Genomic DNA, 24,468 nt, shown 5'->3' on the forward strand with positions numbered 1-24,468 from the left:
GCCTGACTCAACACCCTATACGAGGGGCTGTTGGGGCCTAGTATCCTGCCCCAAAGGCACGTGCCAACACAAGTAGATCTACCCTCACAGAGGCGGGAACACCCACAACAAAAGCCCTCTCTCTACCTACGCTAGCCTCACTCAATGGGCGGGCACACCCACAAGCAAGGCCCTCTCTCTCTACAGTGACATCAGGAGATGACCTCTAACAACTTAGAACCTAACCCAGATCAAATTCCCTTTGGTTCATGGAGTGTTTGGCTCTATGGAGGTGTCCCCATAAAGTATTTGCAATGGGACCTCAAGAAGTGGGAATGGATTGATTCAGGGCATTGAGAGAAGAGCCTCCCCTTCTTTCACTACATAGTTAGTAATGCTAGGAAGTTTCAGTCCACCAAAGCTCCTCATAGGGGAGTTCTCAGATTTCTACTGATTTGCAGAAATCCTTTTGAAAGAGACTCTGGAATCCCTCAAGAATAGAAAAATCACTCTTTTCTTTTGGCTTTCTATTTAGTGGAGGTCCGTGTTCATTGCAGACACCACTTGTGCTCGTTGCGTGTCTGTTGTGGAGTCTATTCAACACCGCCTATAAGATTGCAGACATGCAAGGGTCATCTCGGAGGGGATTGCTAGCTTATTGGCTCCTTTATGCTCTCCTTTCTTCATGACCTGGCGCTTAGTAGCTTGGCTTTACCTTTCGAGGCCTCAGGTGTTTTATGAGAGACATGACTCTTCTTGGGCTTTTTTGGTCCGACGACATTTGGCTGAGTCATGCTCTTTGGATGACTTTCTTGCCTACCCTGATAGACTTGCACGTGCCTTTGTGGATACATCATGGGAGGCATTGGCAAGCATATCAGTGTGGCATATTTGGAGATCTAGATGCACAAAGGCCTTGGATGACTCTCAGGTGTATCCTACACACACATTGGCTAGTATTTGGACAAATAATGTACACACCTTGGTGGCCATTTGTGTCACATGCATCGGCGACATCAACAAGTGCTAAGTAGATCATTGAATAGGTGGTTTTGTCGTATGCTGTGACCCCTATGTGAGCCCTAGTCCAAGGACAGTCAGGCACGAGCTATGTAGGTCAGTTTCTCAAAGCCTTAGATCACGTTCTTGTTCACTGGTACCTACCGGAGAACAGTAGGATATTGTTTGTCTTAGGGTTTAGGTAGGTCTAGCTCCTAGCCTAGGATAGGAGCCCCAAAGGGCCCCCCAAAGGCTGGCCTATGATGAAGAGGAGGTGCAGCCATGGTAGGAGCCCCCAAAGGCGTGCAACAAGCGAGGGAAAGGGGCTGGGGAAGGTGCCTTTTGTAGGTGGTCTTGGCCCTTACCAGGTTGGCTCCTAGGGCTGCTCAATTTGAGCCCTACTAGCAGCCAACCAGCCGACTGGCTGGTTGGTTTGTTTAGGCTTGTTAGGTGGGCCCTACAGCCCCTATCTAAGGGGGCCTCCATATTGGCATTCAGCCTCCAGCCTACCAGCAGTTTTTCAAGCCCTTGTGCAGCCTCAGCCAGCTCCAGTCAGTCTCCATACAGAAGCCCAAAGCTGCCGTACAGATCAGGCCCTAGAGGGTGAATTGGCAACACGACAGTTCGGGGTTTGGACAGCAACATCAGTGAGGTTTGGGGTTCTGTTTCAGCAGCTTTTCCTTCCAATTTTACAGCTCTTTATTCGCTCTTTCCACAGCTCTTTCTCTCAGTTCGCTCAGGTCTCATCTCTCAATTTCTCAACTCCATATCTCAGCTTTTCTGTCCTCAGTTTCACCTCCGTTCACCTCTCTCACTCACGCAATTCTACTGCATGCCCGTGGACAGCTCTAGCCACTTTGATAGCCTCCATAGGGCTCTACAATGTCAGTGTGGGCAGCATTGAAGCCTTGGTTGTGGCTGGACTGTTTCTCAGGCTTTGTGAGTTAGCTCACTGTGTTCAAGGCGTCAGCCGTTAAGTTGCATGCGGTGCACTCAAACCTTGCTGTCTCATAGAGTGCCATGACTGCTCAGATGATCTCCTGACCATACCCCAGCTGTTGCAAACGTCTGAGGTGAGCTCTTAGAATTGTGTCAAAGTCTTTGTAAATTTCCGTGCTGTGGCTTCCTTAATGATGCCTCTGAGTGAGTATGTGATCTAGAGTCCCGTGATCAGCCTGAAAGCCTGCCGATTCCTTGGCCTTGAGTCCCTGAAGCTCTACAAATCGGGTAGCCTCTGTGTCGAGTACTAATGCATAGATCTTGGACATGATATGCTCAATCACAATGGTCTGGGCTCATGGGGTCCCCTGCCTTCTGGATGGGAGTGATGGTGTCTAGGTGCGAGGGAAACCGGTGCAAATTGCTTCATTTAAAAGCTTTGCTATATCGGGGCCATAATATTTATTCCATATGCAATGGAATCAATATGCAGGCCGTTATGAAGCTTTAAAGCTGTGTGTTTGACACCAACGGTTGTGAAAAGTGTGCAGGACGTGGGCCCTGATGCGTGTGAGAAGTCGAGTGCTGGCTAGTTAGGAACGTCATAAAGTAGCGTGCATAGGAGTACCAGAGTGCAGTGTCTGTGAGAGGAGATGGGGCTCGTAGCTCGAGCAACTTCAGCCAAAAGTCTTTCTAAACAAAAGGCTTATTTTTCTCGTTCTAGCGAACAAAAGCTTGCTTCTTCTTGCACCAGACAACGGTACCTACTCACTTGGAAGATAATGCTTAGTCTCGAATTGGAGTTGATGGCATAAAGCCTTACACTCATCATCGTAGCAGCTGTTGGAAGATATTGAGCCAAGAGGCGGCGGGCAAGTTGGAGTGGTGGTGTGAAGGTGTGTAGGGCGGCTTCATGGGAGAGCAGGTGATTAGGGCAGTTCGGTCCTCTAGTAGTTGAAAGACTATGATAAAAATGTATGTAGTGACATGTAGTGTGGGTGAGCAGTGTTGTAAGATGGGGTATGGTTATACTAAAAAAGAGATAGGTGTGGTCTGCTCGTGGAGGTGGTGGCGAGAGAAAGAAATAGGTGATATGTGAGGTGAAAGCGGGGGATCCTATGAGATAGTCAACTACGTGGGAGCCCCCCCAACTGTGGGAAACAAGTGAAACCACCTGAGGAGGGCCATGGATCCCTACCATTATAAATGGCAAGATCATGTATCCTACTCATGTCGAAGAGTGCTGCATGACCATAGGATGTGGCTAGGGCTCCCATGTTTGCAGATATTCGGGACATCCTTGCATCATCAACATTTGGTAATAAGATAGACTTCTCCCAAAAATCCGGAATCGATACCTAATGTGTGCCCGTCCTCACGTTGTCCCCAAAAAGGAGAACTTCCCCGAGGCTCGAGAAATCCATGATGTCTGGGTATAGGGCTGCATATGGTGAAGTCTCAGCCTCCTTGCGAGGTCTCAAGCAAAGTGTGAGGTCAGTAACGTACTGCAATAAAGAGGTCCTCTTGAGAAGGGCCCTCGATCTGAATCCATGGAAATCCATAGAGAGCTGGGCTGTTGTGGGCTGCAAAAGGAGAAGGTACACAGTCTGGAGGAAGAGAAATAAGGTAGATGAAGGTACGTGCATGCAGGAGGGGGCAGTAGGCAATGGCATGGGGAAGTTTTCAATATCTTTGTTATTCTATCCAATCAACTTACGTCAATTTGTAAGCGTCATTTGTGCTTGAAGTATTTTCTAATACTTAGAAAGAGTGAGGTTCAGTTTGGAAAGTAGATGTGCAAAACTTAATTTGTGTCCATACATGGCTTTGAAAATGGCATGATGAATTTCACTTGCTGTGCATAAAATGGCTCATTATATGAAGGTAATCATCTGGAACTATAACTTGATGGAAATATTTTGGAGCACACTTTGGAAGTATCTATGGCCTTTTACTATATTAAATGATTTTCTTGTTATGCCTTTTCTGAACCAATACATTAGCTAACTTCCGTTTTTAAATTGCATGTTGAGCCAGTTGAGGATTTTCTGGTCCACGATTTGTACAACCTGGTTGCTTTGGCTGGACATCAGCAGGAATCAGATCAGTATAAGCAGGTAAGACCTTGGAGAACCTATTTAGGTTCGCACAGAGTCTGGACTGTTGGAAAGATTTTGTAAATTTATGTAGAACGTTGGATGATATCATCTCTGTATTTGAACATTTTAGGTGATGTGTGTAGGCTGTCGCAGACATCCTTTTATATTTGGAGGATAATCATGCAACATGGTGTAATGGTGTTGATTTGCTTGATATACTTCAGCTCACAATTTCCATTCTATCCACAGGCTGTGAAAGGTAATGATTTCCAAATTTAAAGGCTTGTTCCCTCTGCATGTAAGAGAAAGTTTTCAGCAAATTCAGCATCTTGAGTTGTTGCAGCATGTTCCCATCGAGGCCTTTTGTTGTCCATTGGTGGCTCTGCATCTAGTACAGAAGTTTGCTGAACTGGGCCTCTAAGTGGTATATCCTTTTTGTAAACCTCTTAAATGCCAACGAGCAATCTTACCAGCATCATTCCCCCTGCAGATGGAGTCATTCATAATAGAACGATAGGCAAAAGGACAAATTCAGAGATTGTTTCTTCACAAGTTATTCTTGGTTTACTGGCTGTCTCTTTAGCTTGAGATGGTCTAATTGATGGTATGAATTACCAAATGGAGATTCCTGGTTGGTTGCATACGACTGTTTGCATACAAATGTGGCCTCAAATAATGGATTGAACGCAGCTTTGAAATCTTACATGTTTTTCTTAAGTGGCATGTGTCCACATGATTGGCCTTTTTTTTTTCTAAATTTGCACTGACATGGGGGAATATTGAAAATACGATCACAATACGGACTTGTTTTTGGAACGTAAAAATAGAAGAAATGATACTGCATAGCTGCAAAAATGAAGGAGAAGGTTATCCTGACAGTGGTGATTCATTTCTGTACATGCTCAAGCAAGTGATTGTGAGCTCATCCTGTCGAGGTTAATGTGAGCTAAAGGTACAGCCTCGCCAAGCTGCATGCATTATTCTATATACTTGTACAAACACCTTTTTTTGCTTGCATGGAAGGTGCATACTTGGAAGGATCCCCCATATAATGCTCCTAGTCTGACTCGTTACCTAAAGAGGAGGGCTTTCGTGTGCAAATGCTGAAAGTGTGTGTAGAAACAATGCCTTTCTAATCTTGCCAGTGAGTCTCTGCTAGTGCTGAGCCATTTCCCTCTCAATATATCCACAGAGGATGCAGACTCGCTAATGTGCAGACCAAAGAGGGTGGTGGATAGGGGGGGGCATATCTTGAGTGTTGCATTCTTTTTTGCTCAAGTTCCTGGATCTCCAACTGCAGTGGTTTGATGGTGGCAGATGCTTGACCTCGCACTAGTTTCCTTTGTCAACGTGCAGCGGAATATGCAACGAAACAAAGAGCAGATCTGCTATTGGAGAGAACAGAGAATCATGGCGAGAGAGAGAGAGAGAGAGATTTTATTAGAGTCTTCGGAAGACCGATGGGTCTATGAGATTGAAAGAAAACCTGATACAAATCACAGTAAGGATGGAGCTACTGAAACGAGCATCATTACCCATGCTGAATCCTAAGTTTGATCATACATAATCAAATCAAATACATCTGGATGTAACAATGAAAAGAAAAGGATTGGAGTGGAGCGGAATCCTTCGTATGTCATGTCACCCTAGCTGGTGCATAGCCGGTGATGGGACGCTGGTGCCCGTCAAGGGGTGTTGTATGTCTTGGTCTCCTGGATGAGGCTCCACGCAAGACCAGAGCCACCGTGACTCCCGTGGGACGTATCTCGGGTTTAAACAATGACGGGAGGTCCCCTAGAGTGATCTGTGTGTCCCCTCGATGTATCGTGTGTCGTGTTGCGGTCGTTGGGTCGGGGTCTCTGTCATGTCTGCAGCTAGAGACTGGATGATCAATGTCACTTGATGGGAAGAACTCTGTGATCTTGCTTTGAGAGGTGTCTGATGATGTGGCCAAGCCCCGTCGCCTAAGTAAGTACTCTCTGTGTCGGACCCCCTCGTGAATGAAGGCCGCGAGGCATCTTTGATCTGGGTAGGTGAGGAATCTGGAAAGGAGCCCGGAGCTGTCTTCGAAGAGGCAGTGGTAGCGACCTCGGATCTCGTAGTACACTGGGCACCTGAAAATAAAATGCTCCTCCGACTCGACCTCTCGACAGTCGCACAATATGCATAAGCGATGCTCCCTAGGAATCCCCTCTGCTCTGCCGCTCTCTATGCGGAGGCGGTGTGATGATACCCGAAACTGTCCGATGGAGATCCGTAGTGAGTGAGGCATATGAAGCTCAATGTACGCCGGTGGTGTGATGAATCCCTCCTTTGAAATACGAAGACAGTAATCTCTGTAGAAACTCAGCTTCACTGGAAGCTCCCTCGGCTCCAACCAGGTCCTAAAGGTGTGTAGCTACAGGAGATCCTCACGAATGACCTAGTTGGTGTGTGGCCTGATCGGGATGGTGGGTGGGAGTATCGGAGGGGCATCTAAACTGTACTGAAAAGGAGGTATCCTATCGATGTGGAACCCGAGTCTCACAAACCATCTGTGAGTCCGTGCATACTAGCATTGCTCGTCTCCCTCTGTTGCCAACCTCATGGAGGAATCGAGAGCCAACCATGGCAACCTTTGTCTCCTTGACGTGCAGTCCCCATATGATCTAACCCGGTGTAGATATATAATGGTTTAAAAGGTTGCATCTAGCTGGAGTGGAGAAGCACCAAACTCGGCCTGAATGATGTGATGTGGTACAGACGGTTTCCCCCGGATCATCCGTCAGAGCATGAGGATCTGCAGGTGCTCCACCCGTGTCCACTCTATCTCTGACATGTCAGGCCTCCAACAAAGGCTGCCATACATACCGGCTGGTCGGACCAAGGAGTCAAAGAGAAGAGCCTTAGTCCAAGGGTCCTGGAAGTGGGAGTGGAAGCATTGTCTCTCTAGCCGAGCTAATGAGGCGTCCCCTACTCAGTCTGGCCTGCATAGCTGGTCTTATCATGAAGATCGGGCCGGAGAAGATAACCCCTAAGTAAGTGTATGAGGATACGATCTCAACTGGTGACCCACCGAAAGTAAAAGTAAACTGCTTCCGTTGCATGTTTGCTTGAGAGGTGTTAAAGATCATGACCTTGGTCTTGGTAAGGTTGAGCTCCAAATCATGGGATAAACAAAAAGCCTGCTGTGCATCCAGGTGTCACTGGAGCCCCTTGGGTGTGGACGACAAGAGTGCCACGTCATTTGCATAAAGAAGAATCCTGATGATGATCCCGGCAAGTGAGCAACCGGTCCCTCCGAATGCCCCCATGAAAGTCTCAAGCTCATCGATGTAGAGGCAAACAGGGTCGGTGATAAGGGACAACCCTGTTTGACTCCTATGGTACTCAAGATCTCATCTGTCCAACCTGCGCCTATCCGAACTCGGCCTGAGACTCTCATACAGTGCCATGACTGCCCAGATGATCTCCTGATGAAATCCCAGTGTCTGTAGGCATGTGATCAGACGAGCTCGAGGTACTGTGTCAAAGGCTTTGCGAAAATCCACAAAGCAGTAATATACCCTCTCTTTCCATGATCTGGCCTCCTCAATGACACTCCTGAGTGTGAGTATGTGATTCATAGTCCCATGGTCTCGCCTGAAACCGGCTTGACCCTCTGCTCTGAGCCCTCTCATCTCTGCGAATAGGCTGACCGACGCATCCAATACAGTTGCATACATCTTGGACATCACATGTCCAATCATGATAGTCCTGTAGTTACTCGGGTCCATGGAATCCCTTGCCTTGTGGATGGGGGTGATGGTGTTGAGTGTCCAGGTGCAGGGGAAGCCAAGGCAAACAGCGTCATTGAATAGCTTTGCTAGGATCGGGACTAACGTGTCGATCTTATATGCGATAAACTTAGTGCATAGCCCCTTGTGATCCTTAGCTTGGCCATTGTGCAGTTTCAATGTCGCGTCCTTGACTCCCCCTGTGGTGAACAACGAGCAAGTGGTGGGGCGACGTGTGTGTATGAGATCTGGAGTAAGCTGGTGTGGGACATCATAAAGATGGTGTGCATACGTGTGCCAGACTTTCGTGTCGGTGAGGGGTGATGGAGACCTACGCTCAAGGAATCTCCGCCAAAAATCCTTAGAGTTGTTGCTGTACAAGATGTCCAGCAGCTCCTCCTCATTTTGACGAAGAAATGCTTGCTTCTTCCGACATACAAGATGTCGGTACTTGCGTACCATGTCTGGTGTATTCGGGAGGTGACACATTTGGTTTCAAGTCGGAGCTGTCGACGATAAGCCTTGCACTCCGCATCATACCAATCGTTGCAGGGTACAGAACCAAGAGGTGGTGGTCTAGTGGATTGTGTAGTGTCGAGAAAGATTTGGAGGACAACCTCGTGGAGTGTGCGACTAATCAGGGCAGCATGGTCCTCTATGAGTGGTATGTGATCGATGTAGGTTAGGAGTCTGTTTAGGCATCCAGAGTAGGCCGGTGAGAGGCTATGATCAAAGTGTATGTCGTGGTAGGTGTCATGCTTCCTATGTGGTGTGGCTAAGCGTGGGGTGGCGATAGTGAAGAATAGGTATGTGTGATCAGCTCCTGGAGGGAGTGGTGCTACAGTGAAGTTGGTGATACATGAAGTGAAGGTAGGGGATCCCATGATGTAATCTACTACACTAGTGCCCCCCCCCCCCCGTCTGGGAAGCAAGTAAAGCTACCCGAGGAGGGTCATAGGTCAAGCCCGTTGTAGATGATGAGATCATGCATCCTGCCCAGATCAAGGAGCGCGTGCCCATATGGTGTAACAGGCTTGTGTCGGTCCGATGAGGTCCTAGTCATACCTGCTCCGTCTAGGTCCATGTCTGGTAGCATGATAGAGTTGTCTCGGAAGTCCAGGAGTGGTGCCTGGCGCATGCTCGTCCTGGCGTTGAAGTCCCCAACAAGGAGAACTTCCCCGCGGGCTGAAATGTCTGGGATATCCTCCTCTCGTGCCACTTTGGCGAAGTGGGATGTGTCTGGCGGGAAGTAGCATATTGCTATGAAAAGGTCACTGGTGTCAGTGTGTCGGATCCGGATCCACATGAATTGGGAGTGTGCGTCCTTCCTCTCAATGGAGATGGCTCCAGCGAGGGAAGACCTATACAATACTGCGACCCCGCCCGATTCTCGAACTCCTCCTGTATCCCTCGTCTCATCCCTGAAGGCTGACTCCCATGTGTAGCCACTGACTATTGGTAGTGGACGCTCTGGGCTCTGGTGTGTCTTCGTGTAAAAGACTGTCTCGTCTTATATAAGACTATGAGAAGTTCCTTGGGTCGGACCATAAGGTACCATTACAGTTCCAAATGGTGCAATCTAGGGTCTCGGAAACCTGAGTCTCATAGGCCCCCCGTCCCTCTAGGGGGTACGGGTGGGAGCCCGATGGATGCCGGTCAACAACCTACCATCTCGGACCACGGCCCATTTTCCCTCCTTGCGGGCAACATCCCGCTGCTGCAGTAGAACTCGTCGCTCCTCAATCTGTAGTGGTGTCAAATCCTCGTCCATGGACAGGGTGGGATGCTCTCGTAGAGTGGCTCGGCGTCGGAGTGTCGGTAGTCGAGCATGTGAATCTTTGAAGCGAATGACCAGGGACTGCTCTCGGTTGGGATCTCTCCCAACACGCCATGCTCCCTCTATGCCATGGTCGGGGACCCCCATGGTAGTGGTCACAAAGGTGATTGCCTCCTCCATGGGCGTCTTAGTGGTGCTGGTGCTATCTCGCGTGATCCCTTGTATCCGGATGTTGAGGGCCTTCGAAGCCCTCTGCTGCTGCTCCTGTATGGCGGCTGAAACAGTTGCCTTTGTGGGCTCCCGTTTCGCCACGTCCACCCATCTAGTCATCTCTGCTATAGCCGACTGTATCGTGGCTATTTGTGCCTCCATCTCTGTGACTGGGATTCCTCCAGGTGCTGCTCTGAGGGTCCCGAGCTCCTCTCGAAGCTGTGTGATGTCGTGCCTGAGTCCCTGGATAAGGGTGCCCTGCTCGTGTATAATGCGGGCCTGCTCCTGGGTGTATCGGGCCTGCTCCTGGGTGTAATGTGTCGGCTTTGCTTGACGGGCCCAGATGCTGTGTATCTCAGCCAATATAGGGAGTCCCAAGCGGGGATCTTCAGGAACACTCTTCGAAGGGTTCCGCCCTCTACCCTTGAAGAGATTGATAGGCAGCAGATCATTTGGAACGATAGTATACTTAATGAGCATGGTAGACCTCTGGGCACTTCCCATTATATGTAGTGGTCTGGATGGGAGAGAGGCCTCGTCTATACAGTAGGCACTTGGAAGGCTTTTATCAGGCTACCAAAGGATCAGAGGCTACAGTCCGTGAGTCACCTCAGAGGGGTAGCACGCAGGATTCAGCAGATAGATGCACCCATCCCGGTGGATTGGACAGTTGAGATGCCTATTACTTCCACCACTTGGATGGGAGCTTTTTCGAAGACAGCAGTTCCTCTACAGGTGATCGCTCTTCAAGGTCTCGGGGAAGATGCTCTGGTCTTTGACGTTGGGGATGGAGGTATACTCTCTAGATCCACGGATGATATTCTTCTAGAGGTTGCCTTTTAGCCTATCAGGATTGTTGGTTTTGTGGACCATGGAGCGGGCTTGCAGTGGTACTTAGACCCCGACCCTCTGCTCTTGGACCTAGGATCCTGGAGGTTGTGGTTATTTGGAGGTACATCTATCAGTTGCTTGCAGTGGGACCCAGGAGAGTGGGAGTGGATAGATCATGGGCACTGAGAGAGGGGGATTCCCTTCTTTTGTTTCACGGTTGGTAATGCCAGGAGATTTCAGCTGAGCAGTAGAGGTTGGATTCCCTCCAGAGCCCCCCATTGGGATAGCTTCTTCATCACCGCAGATTTGCGTAGGAATTTCTGGAGGAGGCTCTGGAAATCCCTCAGAAATAGAAAGATCACTCTTTTCTTTTGGCTTTCTATTCATGGAAGGATTGCAGTGAACCTGTGGAGATCACGATTTGGGGCTGATCCCACTTGCCCTCGCTGTCAATCTGCAGAGGAGTCAGTGCGACATTGCCTTTGGGACTGCAATCAAGCGAGAATTGTTTGGAAAGGAGTTGCTCGGATACTCAACATTTTTCATACTTCCCCTTTCTTCATGACTTGGGGCTCGGTCGCATGGTTATCCCTTACTGGGCCCTAGGTGTTTTATGAGGGTGAGCCTTCTTCTTGGGCACCCGCCGATAGGTGATAGAGCCTTGCTCTCTTCAGGATGTACCACATATTCCTTTCAAAGCTTCACATGTTTCAGTGGACACCTCTTGGGAGATTTTGGCTAGCATTTCCTCTTGGCACATTTGGAGAGCGAGATGCACAGAGGCCTTGGATGACACCCAGATACACCCATCACAGGTGTTCACGGGTATTTGGAGTGACACGGTTCACACTTTGATAGCCATATGGGCTAGCATGCAGGGCCCTTCACAGGCAGCCTCTTCTAGGAGGACTGTATTTCTTCGAGTTTGGAGAGGTTCTCCCTTTTTATTGGAGGTTGCTACCGGATTGAGATGGCACTATCAGCCCCAATCCTTTCTTTTTGGCCCTTAAGCTTTTCATGCATTGCATGGTGTATCCCGTATTCCCGTATGGAGCTTGCTCTAACAGTTTTCTTTAATACTTAATAGAAGTCTCTTTTTTGCAAAAAAAAAAAAAAAAATCTTGCCAAAATTTCTTACAGTCAAAAGAAATTGGGGAGGTCCCATAAAACAAGATGGCTTCCTATTGTGAGCAATATCTAAAAATAGGAACAGAGGTGGAAACCGATTTACCTCATACCATCTCTTTGAGAAGAAAGACCACAATCTCCCTCTTTGAGAAACCTAGCTGTTTGATCGTACCAAAAAAAGAAAAGAAAATGGATCTTGGAAAGGGAAGAATGGAAAAGAAATGCCTCTCCATATAATGCAGGAGCAGGTTGGCATCCCATGGAACAATGTGCTCCTGATGCTGTGATTGTAGGTTGGGAACACCATAAGTTCTCCTTTGTGTATTTATGGAGCATGATGGACTGTTTTAAGTTATACGATGCTCATATGGTCATATGCCAGTTTGGATGGCCTCCTGGAAGGTGGACTGCGGGATGGGACAGTCACGGAGCTAGTTGGCACATCAGCCTCTGGTAAATCCCAGGTATATATGCATTTCCATCTTTATTATTTTAAGCCGTGCCAGTCCTCTCTTTTTCTTATGCCATTGTCACTGAGGGGGTCAGTTTGTACATTTTCGCCTGCAAAATCATAATTTACCTTGTTTGGAGTTGGTTGTTGTTTTGGGGAAAGAGTAATTATGAAGATATTTGGTTTGTGGCCTGTTACTCATTGGCATGACTTGAAGATTTTTGTTCACTCATGATGCTCTCTGGCTTATAAAGGCTGATTGTCTGACCCGTCACATTATCTTACCTGCTAGTCTTTGCTGCATTCTGCTCAAGTGTTGGATTCCATTATCTAAAGTCCTTGTCTGCTCACCCTTCCCTCTGAGCTGGGCTTAATATACTAACTTCAATTAAATGCCGTTCAATGTCGCGTTCTTGTTTGCTCAGTGGAACAGGATTCTAACTGAAGGGATCATTTTTCTGACACCTTTTCCCATCATGCAAGTCGAATAACTGCAGTGTCTGTAATCGCTATTCACAGATGGAGCACACTTGGGGTTATTTAATCCATGAAGCGTGGCCATTTGCAAGAGGAACCTCATTTTACACTGCATGTCTTAGTATTTTAATACTCACTTGTGAAAGAAATGGAGAGGAGAAACCACATGGTTCAAGAAAAGCTGATGTGAACTGCACAAACTTGAAATTACAAGGAATGTGAGGGTCTGTAACAAACCCTAAGCGGTAATCGAGATTAAATCCTGGAGTGACATGTGGCAAGCCACATGCACATCGATCATTCATGAAGCTAGGAGAAACCGTACCAAGGTTGATTTCTTCATGGACAACATGATGCAAAGCATTGAAGTTGTCCCCCACCTTTTGTGTTGTCAGGCCTCCGCTTCCGTGCCTCATGCCGCCTCGCCTGCTCGCAGCTGTCCGCGCCCTCCCTGGTCATGGCTGGTTGTGGTTGCAGCTGGTTGCAGATTCCTTTCCCCCTTGCTTGTCGCTGCTGGTTGTGCCAGCTCTGCACCAGCTGGCTTCCAGCCTGCACTGAGCTGCAGCAAGGCTTGCCTTGGCTTCTATGTTTTCCCTTTGCTTGGTACCAGGACAGCAGTGGCTGTTGCTGCTGCCTCTACCCCCTTGCCCCTTCTTTGTCTTCCTTCCAGGCTGTTTTGCTGCAGAACCTTCCCTTTCCCCCCTCTTTCCATCCTCCTCTTTTTGTTACCTCCGTTTGCCCTTTTGCCTTTCCCCTTCAGGCTGGCTTAACAGCCAAGCCTTCCTTCCCACCCTCCGCCTTTCCCTGCTTTTCCCCCCCTTTCTTTGCTAGCTGGAGTGGCTCTCATTTTGATTGTTGATTGAAATATTGGTGGTGACCTTTCTAGTCTGGCTAGAGAGGCTTTTGTGGCAGCTCCCTCAACTCCCACGACCGTTTGCATTTCTGCCTCTCTAGAGGGCAAGCAGCAGGTGCAGATTGCGATGCAGTCCCTTATAGACAGAGCAATGGTGGGCTGGATTGTAGGCCTCATGCCCACTTCGAGTTAAGTTCAAGATTGGATCTAGTCGGGTTTGGCAATAGATAGAGGGTGATCAATGTAGGTGGTCACCATCTATGGGAGAGGTGTTTTCCCTTCTCTAGATGAGTCCCATCGTTCATTACCAAGGCCTTGAGGAGTAGAGACCTATCTTCCTTTGGGTCTACATCTGATTTTCTTCATACTATTGTACCATGGTTTCACAGTAGATGACATGGTTTTCTTCATACCATGGTACCATGGTTTCACAGTAGATTACATGGAGGCGACACAATATGTACTGAGATTTCCAGTGGCGCTACCCTTCCCAAGGCTTCCAAAGTAATATCTTTCCATTTAGCGTTCCATTGGAACTTGCTTCGGAACTGTGCTAGAGTCCCCTTGTACAACAACCTCGGTCTGTGCGAATGATGGTGTTCCACGGATTTGGTTTATCACAGAGTTGCTAGAGTCCATGCAGGAGATTCTTCTAGAGATGTTAGACAAGGGTGAATTCAAGCATGAGGCCAATGCCTCAGGTGCAGATAGATAGGTCACTTGGCGAGAGCTTGCCCCTGCAGTATAGGTCGCAGCTCCACCCACTTGCAACCTCACCGAAGTCAGCATCAAGAGAGTTCAGAGGATAGGCCTCCCTTAGCACAAGTTGTAGATCCCTTGCGTTGAGCCATTTTAGAGGGTTTGGACTAGCATGGAGTATGGTTATGGTCCACCCTCCTTGCCTCTAGAACCCCTCCTCCCTCCACCCCCACCCTTCATCGCCCCGTCACCTTATTCCTTTTCTTCTCCTCCCTACCCACTCATCCGCTGCCCCCGCCACCTTCTGCTGCTAGAGCAACGCCTCTGGTCACCACTCTCATGACCTGCTCTCCAGTCATCCCTTTCCCTCTCCCTCCTCCCTCCTCCATAGCTTCAACTTCCCCTTCCCCTCTCCGTGCTCTTTTGCATCATAGCATTCACTCGAGCCTAGGTCCTCTGGCTAAGCTTGGATTCCTCATCACAATTCTAGCTAGCTCCTTCACATCTGGCTAGAGCATGGCTCCCATAGTGCCAATATAAGAGACCACTCTACTCTGTGATGTGGGCAGATAGACCACGGGAGTGACGTTAGCACTTGTTAGACAACTAGCTTTGTCTTGGAGGCTACAGAGGAGAGAGAGACTTGGACAATCTATGCATGCTGATCAGCAGCAGCAACGATCCATCGCTGATTTTCGTCCTCTGTGATGCCATCCATCACTAGATCAAGAGCCATTGTCAGATGAGCTCATCTTGTATATCCTCAGCCGACCAGTCGAGTTGGTCCCCCATCTACAACATACATAGGTGCAATCATCCGGATGGATAGTTGATTTGTTGGACGATAACCAGTTTTAGCATATGGGTGACCGTTTTTAATACCCCTTAGCTTTAATTATATTTGGTCCTCTTCAGTCTCATAGACGCTTTGGGCTTTCATAGACATTGAAAAACTTTTTTGTGGTGGCCAAAGCCTCACCTAGAACAGCCCATCCCGCGAGAGTTCAGGCTATTGGGGCCTTGGAGCTATCTTGATATCCCAGATGATTACCCTATCACGTGGGAGGTATTAATCTCGATCTTGCAATCTTACAATAAAGGGGATATAGTTGATAGTTGGGATCCCTTCCCATCGGTTTTTCCGACTTTAACTTCGCGGTCACAAGAGAGGAGCAGTGGATCACCCTTCTCTTCGATTGTATGATGTGTGATTAGATGTTCCACATTTGGATCACCAATGGTTATATTGCCAATTTTCAGCTTGCTTTCTTGAGAGACATGCAAGACTTGGGTTTTGCAGTTGCTGAGGCTCAAGAAGTAGCTTTGACAAGTCATACATAGACCGTTGAACCAGTGCGTCAACAAGCTAGGAGAAGAGACCTCCTTCTTGATGCAATGGGCTATGAAGTTGGGCATTGAGTAAGTCATACCTTTGGCACATTGTCGCACGGGCACAAACTACTCCCCGTCCAATCCCCCACCGATGTCCAAGAAAACACAACTGTCACATTGGCTTCCACTCGTAGGAAGGCCTTGTTTGCCACACCCCCTCCCTTCCTCCCCCCTCCCCATGAGCTGGACCATGGCGAGGTTGAATGCGCATGGTCTACATGATGGTGCACATTACAGCTGACACTTCGCCAAGAGTTATAGCATGCTTTGGTGGGACAGTCAGTTGACATTCTTGTATTTCAAGAGCATGTGTTTTCAATTACGGATATTAGGTGACGGCACCATCAATTGAGGGAGGTTTGAAGATATGGTCTTCAGCTGTGGGCATGACATTTTAAAGCTCAGAGACTCTAGCCCTTGAGATGTTTGATTAGGGTGAGCTCATAGGAGGACCTGCGGTGTGTATTGGCTTGAGGATGGGAGACTCTAGGATTGGGATCCTAAACATGTATGCATCCTTTTGTTGGCAACAACGTACATCTTTCTGTAGGCGGTTTATCGAGAGTGTCCCCGATGTGGACACTTGTGTTTTTGAAGGAGACTTCAGGAGGACAAGCAAGGAGGAGCCTCTTTCTTGGCGATGTCGTTGTCAAAGCACATCACATGGGAGCAATTCATCTTCATGGTTAGTGGCCGGGATCATTGGCGAGAGGCAGAGTTCTCTAGACTCTTGAGTAGCCTCTGCTAGTCCTTCACACAATGGCGACATGATGGGCTACTCTAGAGACCAAACATATTTTACATGGGGGATTGGGCTATGCATAAAGGCGGAGCCATGGGCATCTTGGTAGGAAATGATGATGTCAATCTGGTCCTCGCTGGTGCTTCACTTGGAGCAGCCCCATTGAGGAGGATTGCCTCAGATTCTGTTGATTTCCGATACATTCCTATAAGAGGAGGCAGTCTAAGAGGCCATAGTAGAGATTAAGCAGTAGATGGACGATCCTGCATCGGACGATCGTGCGAGATGGGTAGCAGATGCGATCAACTGGAGTAGTGTTGAGCTACAATCGTAGGTATTTTAGAGATGACACTCTTATTCGTGAATGGGAGAGAGCATTGGGATGAGAATTGGCCTTCATAGAGTCACTCAAGAAGTAGTATCTTGCCTCGTAGTGGTTTGCAGTTAGATATGAGAGTGTGCCGCTTGACCTCCAGGCCACAGAGATCCACAAGGTAGGGTTTTCTTATCAGTCCTCCAGGGTTTGTCGGGTCCAGTGGGGGAATAGGAGGACTAGGCAGTTCCTCTAGGCCATTGGTCCACGATCGGCAAGAATCCAATTACAGCACGGCTACGAGATGAGAGTGGCCTAATGTGATCGGACCCCTAGGATGTTGTTGATTGGGTCCGTATTTTTGATTTTTGGTTGTTATGGAGGCAATTCTCCCTTTAACACTAGCGACCACAAGGTTTCCCTTTTCGTGACAAAGACCAGTGCTCCTTTCGTGAGAAGTCTTCGAAGATAGACTTTGCTTTGACCTCTAGAGAAAGCCCCTCATCAGAGCAGCGTTGCTGGTTAATGTTGAGGCTGTAGTGGAAGCTCTCTCTGTCTCATTCATTCGCCTTCACCTATAAGCTCTCTTCTCTATTTTGGCAGTCCGATTGCTTCTAGACCTCATGAATGTAGTTGCTCACAAGCTTCGACGCTAGCCCACTGAAGCAATGTCAACATCAAATGTAGGAAAGCGAGGCGGACACCACCGGAGGCTAGAAACAAAGGATTGGAAGGGAAGTGATAGATTGTAGTGCTGCATAAAAGAGAAGAAGGCGATCTTGGCTGGCGAGATGGAGCTCGATCTCTCTCACGGTTGGATGATGAATCCCTTTGGCAAGACCTTCGGTCCCTTTCTCACTTGGATCTCAAGAATTGCTTTTGTTCGTGGATGCAAATGAATTTGTAGCTCCCACCTCCACAACTTAATAGAGACCGTGGTACTTGAAGTTGCTACTGCCATCATCGTTACGAGGATATTTTTAAATTGCCGCTTTTCTTTGGATCTTCATCTAGCGGGTTGCTGTTCCTGTCGGTTGAAGACATCTGTCGACGAAGGACAAGATCTTGCAGCCTCAATCAAGCCGCCATACTCTGAATAGCTGATGTGGACGTCTCTAAAGAAGAAGTAAGGTTGTGCATAAATTGTGACAGGTAGAAGGGCGCGAAAGACAGAGTAAAAACACAATGGGGACAATCTGGGCTGTTGTTTCATGTGGGATATTTCATCTTTTCTTCTATATCAAGGGAATAATCACAACCAAATAGCCAGGCACAACTTCTTTGCGATCCGCTGTGACCTTTGTCGCCTTCACTCAACATGGCAACATCTCTATTCTTTCACGGGCAAGTTTTTGTACAAAATTTTCAAAACCCTTTGATGTGTGACATGTGGCAGTCCCGACCTGAGCTCCGGAGTTTGACCAAGGTCTGACCTAAGTTCCGACAGTTTGATTTTTGTCCGATCGATATGACTTTCAGGTTGAGTTTCGAAATCCGACTAGATTTCGACAATTCCAAATAGTTTCGGAATCCAGATGGCTTTGACACTTTGACATTCTCAGCTTCCTACTACTCCTTGTGACACTTTGTTTCTGACCATGCCTCGAATGTGTCACGATTCTGCATTGGCGAGTGTTCAACCACTCTTGGCTTGTTAAACAGATGCTGCTCGCTCACTTTTACACAGCCGGGGGTCCTCTCCACGCAGTTGGGACACGTACATGATTTATCTATGGTTTTATTTATTCATACTATATAGTTTTTGTTTCATGACATTGTATCTTATGGGTTGCTAGCCCTGGCGATCGGTCCTAAAATGGTGTATGCCTTAGACATTTGGATAAGGCATTGGACTCCATGTATGGGTTTGATGGATTTTATTCCGTTCAACGTGAGTGCCAGTGTTGATCGGGTCTGTACGACCATAATTATGCATAGAGGCATAGAGTTAGGCACATAGGATAGTAATCTTGGCATTTATGGAGAGGCAGCCCACTTGTGTGGAGGAACGTTGGAGATGGATGTTGTAAGAGTCTCCACCTCTATCATTTATGGCCTTTCTCATTTTCAGCACATTGTATATACCCAAATTTGGGATTTCTAGTGATATAGAGCTTTGTATTTAGTTTCTTCGACTTCTTTCCTTTCTCTTTTGATTTTTGTTTGTTAGGGAGGCAATATCCCTTTAACACCGGTAGAGAAGACCACTTCCTTCTAATGATAACTTTTCCAGGTTGAGAAGGAGCCCCCTCAGGTCCTTTCAATCGGGGAGGCAATGTGTGGGTGCACATTCCTTCAGTGATCACCTTGTGCATCAGCATTAAGTGGATGTCCCTTTCACAGATGAGGAGCTCTTGGGGGCCCTCAAGGCCCTCTTGCCACAGAAGTGCCTAGGTGAGGATGGCCTGACACCATCCTTTTTTCCGTGCTTTTGGGAGTTCATTCATGCTCCCATGTGGTTGGTCTTTCTGGTTATCTTTGATTCAAGATTGCTCCCTCAGTAGCTCAATCGGGATTGGACTTGTTTGATCTCATGGCCACCAATAGGAAGCTGATATGGGCTGATTTGGAGGCTGATTCGTGGAATAATAGAGTAGGAATAGACGTGTAACAGGTGGGCGGCCTTCTCAGGACAGATTTCGTGACTGAAGGAGGCGAGACGATGAAGCAAGATTTGTGATAGGAAGGCTTATATGTTGGTAGATGCTAATGCGCAGGTAGGGGTTGATTCTCTGGGTGACAGGTTGGAGGCTGGCAGAGGTTGATGTGCTAGACAAGGAAGGAGTAGGAGCTCAGGCTAGTAGTGAATCCTGGAAGAGGGTTGGCCCTTAAATTTTTGGGAGAGTTAGGACTAAGGGCTTTTCTAAAAATATGGAAGTTGGAGGGAGAAGCAGATAAGTTAGGTGCCCAAGGAGCTTGAGGAAGAAGTAGGAAATAAGCTAGGTGCCTAGGTAGCTTGAGGAAGAAGCAGGAGAGCTAGGCGCCAAGGTGGAGAACCAGATAAGAGCACTTTTCATAATTTAATAAATTTAACTTTATTCTAAACCACTCTACAACATTAATCAATTTAAGGCCTAGGACCCTAACTAATTCCAAAATTTAATTAACTCATAACTAGCCATAAACAACTTTGGCTTCCCTCAAATTGAAACCATTTTGTAGTTCTCGAGAGCTCTACAATCTAGCACTCAAGACTTTGGTTTTGAAGATCACTTCCACCTCACAAAAGCTATGTGATCTTGATGTGTCCTTATTAAACTAAGCATCACAACCTGACACACCAAGGCTCACCCCCAAGGCCATTGAAGGTGTTAGGAAAAGAGCTGTCGGGTATGGAAAACCCTTGTGGATGTGCGGAGCGTCATCAGTCTTGTACGACATGTTGATAATCTAATATTAGGTGGAGGGTGATCTATTAGGATGGTCATTCGACTCGTAACTTCTCGTAGGTGAAGTCCACCTCAAGTAATAGCTTCTGACATCTTGTCACTGGATGTGACTATCATGGATACTGGAGATCTATCACCATATTGCAGATGGTCCATAGTAATCTATTGAAGATGGCAACAATAAACCATTCTAAAGATTGTAGATCACATTGAAGGTGATAAAGTCATGTTGAAGCTGACTAGTCACATTGAAGGTGACAAGAGCTTTCATAGCTGATAGAGTCATAGTGAAGGTGACATGTGCTATACTGGGCATGCATGGTGATAAGCCATGAAAGAGTACTCTGGACTGCAGATGAGTGTGTACAAGATAGCGAAAGATGCCTGGCCGAGATGTGGAGTTCTGTAACTAGAGCTCACATTCAGTAACACACACATGTGATTAGTAAGAATGAGATTCCAGGAAAATAAATAGACAATAGTAATAATGTTTAAAAAATGTGGTAGCATAAAAGAGCCATGGTTACACCTTGCTTATAAGACACCCAAATCTGCAACACTGCCTCAGTGAGGTCTTGCTCTGCATAGAAGGCATCTGGAATCTTGATTCTGGCACTGACATGAATTAGGAAGGTATCGTCTAGGTTGCTCTCTCCAAAGAATGAATGTCGCCTCCTCTACTCCCCTTCTTGTCTAAAGGCAACCCATCATGTTGAAGTCACCTCCAATAACCCATGAATCTACAATGTGTTCCAAGAGAGAAGTTCCTTTCAGAAAAGGACGTGGTCCCCTCGATTGTTAGCGGCGTAGAGGTTGAGAAAACCAACCTAACGTCCCCCAATCAAAAGAATGATCCACTAAGCTTTGGAGGGAATGATGATACCATGTCCAACCACCAGGGAGAACAGAATCTGAAACTGAAATGCAAGTCCCACCTCTAGTGGCCAAAGTAGGTGACCAAAACGTCTGACCTGAAAGCAATTTACACGACTTTGCACAATCTCTGGCATCGAGCTTGTATTCCTAAATAAAAATAATATCAATGGAAACCCCTGTAACACGATGATGGAGCTGAATACGAATAAGCTGTGTGTGGTAGTGATGTTTTTTCAACTAACAATCCTCATCGGTTGGAGGAAGTAGAATGGAACACTGTATCCAGCCTAGTGGCCGAAATAAACCCCTGCATGGGGGAAGATCTTCTGCTTGAGGAGCGAGGGAGGGAACCAAGTGGAGGAAAATCCACGCGGGAAAGAACTCGTCCACTTGAGGAGGAATCACCTTGTCAAAAGGAATACCAATGATTGCCTCACCGCAGGTAAAGGGCACAAAATACTCCTCAAGAAAGTCCGCTAGATCTACTTAGATGAAAACAAAGTTCCTAAAGATCAGGTCTGGTGTTAGGATATGTAATAGGAACCCTCTGTCGAGGTCAAGGAGGAGCTGTACTAGAAGGCTGTTTAGGCCTCTTTTCTTCCCTGGGCAATCCTTGGCAAAATACCCAAAGGTCCTACAGATCTTGCATTGATCCTGTCTGCCTACGATCTTGACTCTCTACCGAAAGAAAGAACCATCAGGGTGATGGAGCATGATATGGTCTCATCGGATAAGTTAGATGCCACCCCAACTCTAGAAACTACATCTGATCTGATTGCCTCTGCTGCTGAAAAGGGTAACCGGGGAGAGGGGGCAAAGGTAGCTCCAATCGAGGTGAGGAGCCGATGATATACTGAATCTGATGAAAAGAGAGAAGAACTGGCTATCCTCTTCTATTGGGTCAAAACCCAACGTGAAAGGTCCCAAAAAAGTCCTCTTGGACCCCAAGTGCAATGGGCTGGCTTTAAGCACAGTGCTTGCAGCCTCTGGAGGATCAAAGACCACCTCAAAGAAACCGCATTCCAACAAACAAACATCTTTAAGGCATGGAATGAGGTTGGATGGTTAAGCTGCAAGCATTTAGTCTCTGGTTTGAAGCCGAGAGGGTGGGATCCATAGATGTGAGCGAAGAGGGTGGTGGAAAACTCAAATTCCACATCTTTTTGAAGCTGCAGCAACTTGTCTTTTGAAAAAGTGCATATTCTTGCTTCTGGTGGAAGTGGACAGGGGATGACTGAATGCACCATTCGCCAATCAAGGACGAGAGGCCGATGCAAACTAAGATTATAAGGCTCTGTTTCTCTAGAAAGCTGAAGGGAAGGGGGAGAGGGAAAAGAATGAAAGAGGAAGGGGAAAGGGGCTGAGAACAGAGAGAGAAGAAGCAGGTGTGGACTGAGAGAGAGCAGGAGACAAGCAGGGAGGGGAGGCAGGGAGGGGGCCTGGGGAGGCTAAGAGGAGGTGGGGAGGCAGGGAGGGGGCACGAGGAGGTTGAGAGGAGGCGGGGAGGTAGGGAGGGGGTGCGGGAAGACTGAGGAGGGGGAGGCAGGGAGGGGGGACGGGGGGGGAACAAGGCAGGTGGGGGGGATGAGAAGGGGATGGGGGGCAGGGAGGGGAGGCAGGAAGGCAGGGAAGGGGGGCGGCTGAGAGGAGGCGGGGGGCAAGGAGGGGAGGTGGGGGGCAGAAAGAGGGGGTGCGAGGGTTGAGAGGAGGCAGGAGTTGGGGGCTGAGGGGGAGGCGGAGGGCTGAGAGGGGAGGAGGGGCTGAGAAGTGGGGAGGGGGGCTGAGGGACTGAGGGGGAGATAGGGAGGACCTGCAGCTGGGCTTGCACAACCAGAGATTTTGATGGTGTGCCGCATCGCCTTGTGTATGCACCTTAGGAGTAGCTACCATATGGGAAGTGTGATGGCTGTACAAATTCATCCCAAAGGGATATAGGAACCTACAGGAGTGATCCAAGGGGGGTGGACTCCTTTCCCATTGGACGTGCAGATCTCTTTCTCTCTCCATTGGCTGGCCCTTTGTCTTCATCTCTCCTCGGATGCTCATCGTCCGTCCTCAAATTGTTGGTCTTGCTTAGTGCCTCGTGCTTGTACTTGCTCACCTGTGCTATGTCTGCAGTGTCGGCATGCACTGCTACCTTGGCCACTCCTTGTGGATGTGTCTTCTTGCATGGATGACTTGCCCCTCCTGCTATATGATCCCTCTCTAAGCTCAACCCTGTTTCTCTCTTGTAGTTCATGGTCTCCACCTGTGGTTTCCATGTGGTTGCTTGCCTGTCACCTGCTTTTGGTGGTTTTCCATCCACCATGCTTTTGGCATCCGCTTGGCTGCTTACGTGCCACCTACAGCTCACCGTGCCTTTGGCCGCCGATTGTCCACACGAAGATGGCCTGGCTTTTGGTGGCGATGTGTCATCTTGAAGGCTGCTGGTTTTCCGCACTTAGGCGGACCTGCCTTCGTCCATAGTCAACCCACAAGCCGCCGTATAGGTGACGTTACCTTGATGTGGTGGCAAGGCCTCCCTTCTCCCTGTAGCCATACAATAGGTAAACTATCAACGTCAACACAATAAGAAACTCAAGGCTTGTCTGCGTTTCGCCTAATTTTTTTGGATATTCAAGACATTTTTTTAAACCTTCTTGTCTCCCAAAGCATGTTTATTATTTCAAGTTGTAGATAACTGCATCTTATAAGATTACTTTTTTTGTTTGGTTGGACTCACTACATTAAATGGGACTCACTAAGATTACTTTTTTTGTTTGGTTGGACTCACTACATTAAATGGGATTGTGTTCTTCTTTCTAGGGTATTCTTATTATATATGCTGGTGCAGATATGCATGCAAACTGCTGCCAATGTTGTTTGTCATGGAGCGATGGTTGCTTACATAGATACGTGCAATTCTTTCTCGCCAATGCGCTTGTCTGATATGCTATGCAGTCTCATAAAGTCTGGAAAATCTCAGGTTAGGTGTTCTGATATGAGATTAAGTAGACCCTATTGCAAAGCTCATAATTGTGAATGTGCGACCTTTTTTTTTTCTAATTTGGTGTTTTTATAATGTAGGACCATTGGGACCCTGAAAAATCTTTGAAGTTTGTGCTCTGTTACAGAGTGTATGACATTCATTCATTGTTGGCATTGCTTCATCAAATAGACACAAGCTTCACTGCTTGTGCCAAGGTAGAGTTGCTCTCTTTACAACCCCCTCCTGCATGACACACACCCTGTGTGTCCGCCTCCGTCCTGAAATAAAGAAAGAAAAAGAGAAATAATAAAAGAAAACATGGATCAAAAAGGTCTTCTGTTGATCTTACATATGTAGAAACAGATTAGTGAAAAGGATGCTTCTTATTAAATAGGATACAAAATACAACATGTACACCTTTTCTGTGAAAGCAATTTGTCCTTTATTCGTTGCAACATTTGATTTGCACGTATGTCAAGGACTGTCCTCTTCTTTTTTTGGTCAGTGTTGCCTTTATGTGGGGATAAAATAGAACCTGTTCTCATCCATTCATAAGATGGTGCAAGGATATGCCATCTTGTGATTGAATAA

General features: G+C 47.5%; 1 protein-coding gene across 4 annotated transcripts in view; it reads left to right on the forward strand.

The window, feature by feature from the left end:
• RAD51D (DNA repair RAD51-like protein) overlaps positions 1-24,468 on the forward strand; it is a 158,796-nt gene that overhangs the window by 18,078 nt on the left and 116,250 nt on the right. For all 4 annotated transcript variants that reach the window (XR_015542943.1, XM_087391945.1, XM_087391946.1 and 1 more), the window contains exons 2-6: positions 3,955-4,034; positions 4,160-4,275; positions 12,100-12,181; positions 23,743-23,874; positions 23,976-24,092. Coding sequence is in view for 3 of the 4 variants with exons in the window: in XM_087391945.1 (XP_087248071.1) it covers positions 3,955-4,034; positions 4,160-4,275; positions 12,100-12,181; positions 23,743-23,874; positions 23,976-24,092 (527 nt within the window). In the remaining variant the exon portion in view is untranslated. The remainder of the gene's footprint in view (positions 1-3,954; positions 4,035-4,159; positions 4,276-12,099; positions 12,182-23,742; positions 23,875-23,975; positions 24,093-24,468) is intronic.

Source organism: Dipteris shenzhenensis, chromosome 20 (assembly GCF_047967505.1).
Source record: "Dipteris shenzhenensis isolate YYH24624 ecotype China chromosome 20, Dip_SZ_1.0, whole genome shotgun sequence".
In the NCBI taxonomy this organism is placed as follows: domain Eukaryota; kingdom Viridiplantae; phylum Streptophyta; class Polypodiopsida; order Gleicheniales; family Dipteridaceae; genus Dipteris; species Dipteris shenzhenensis.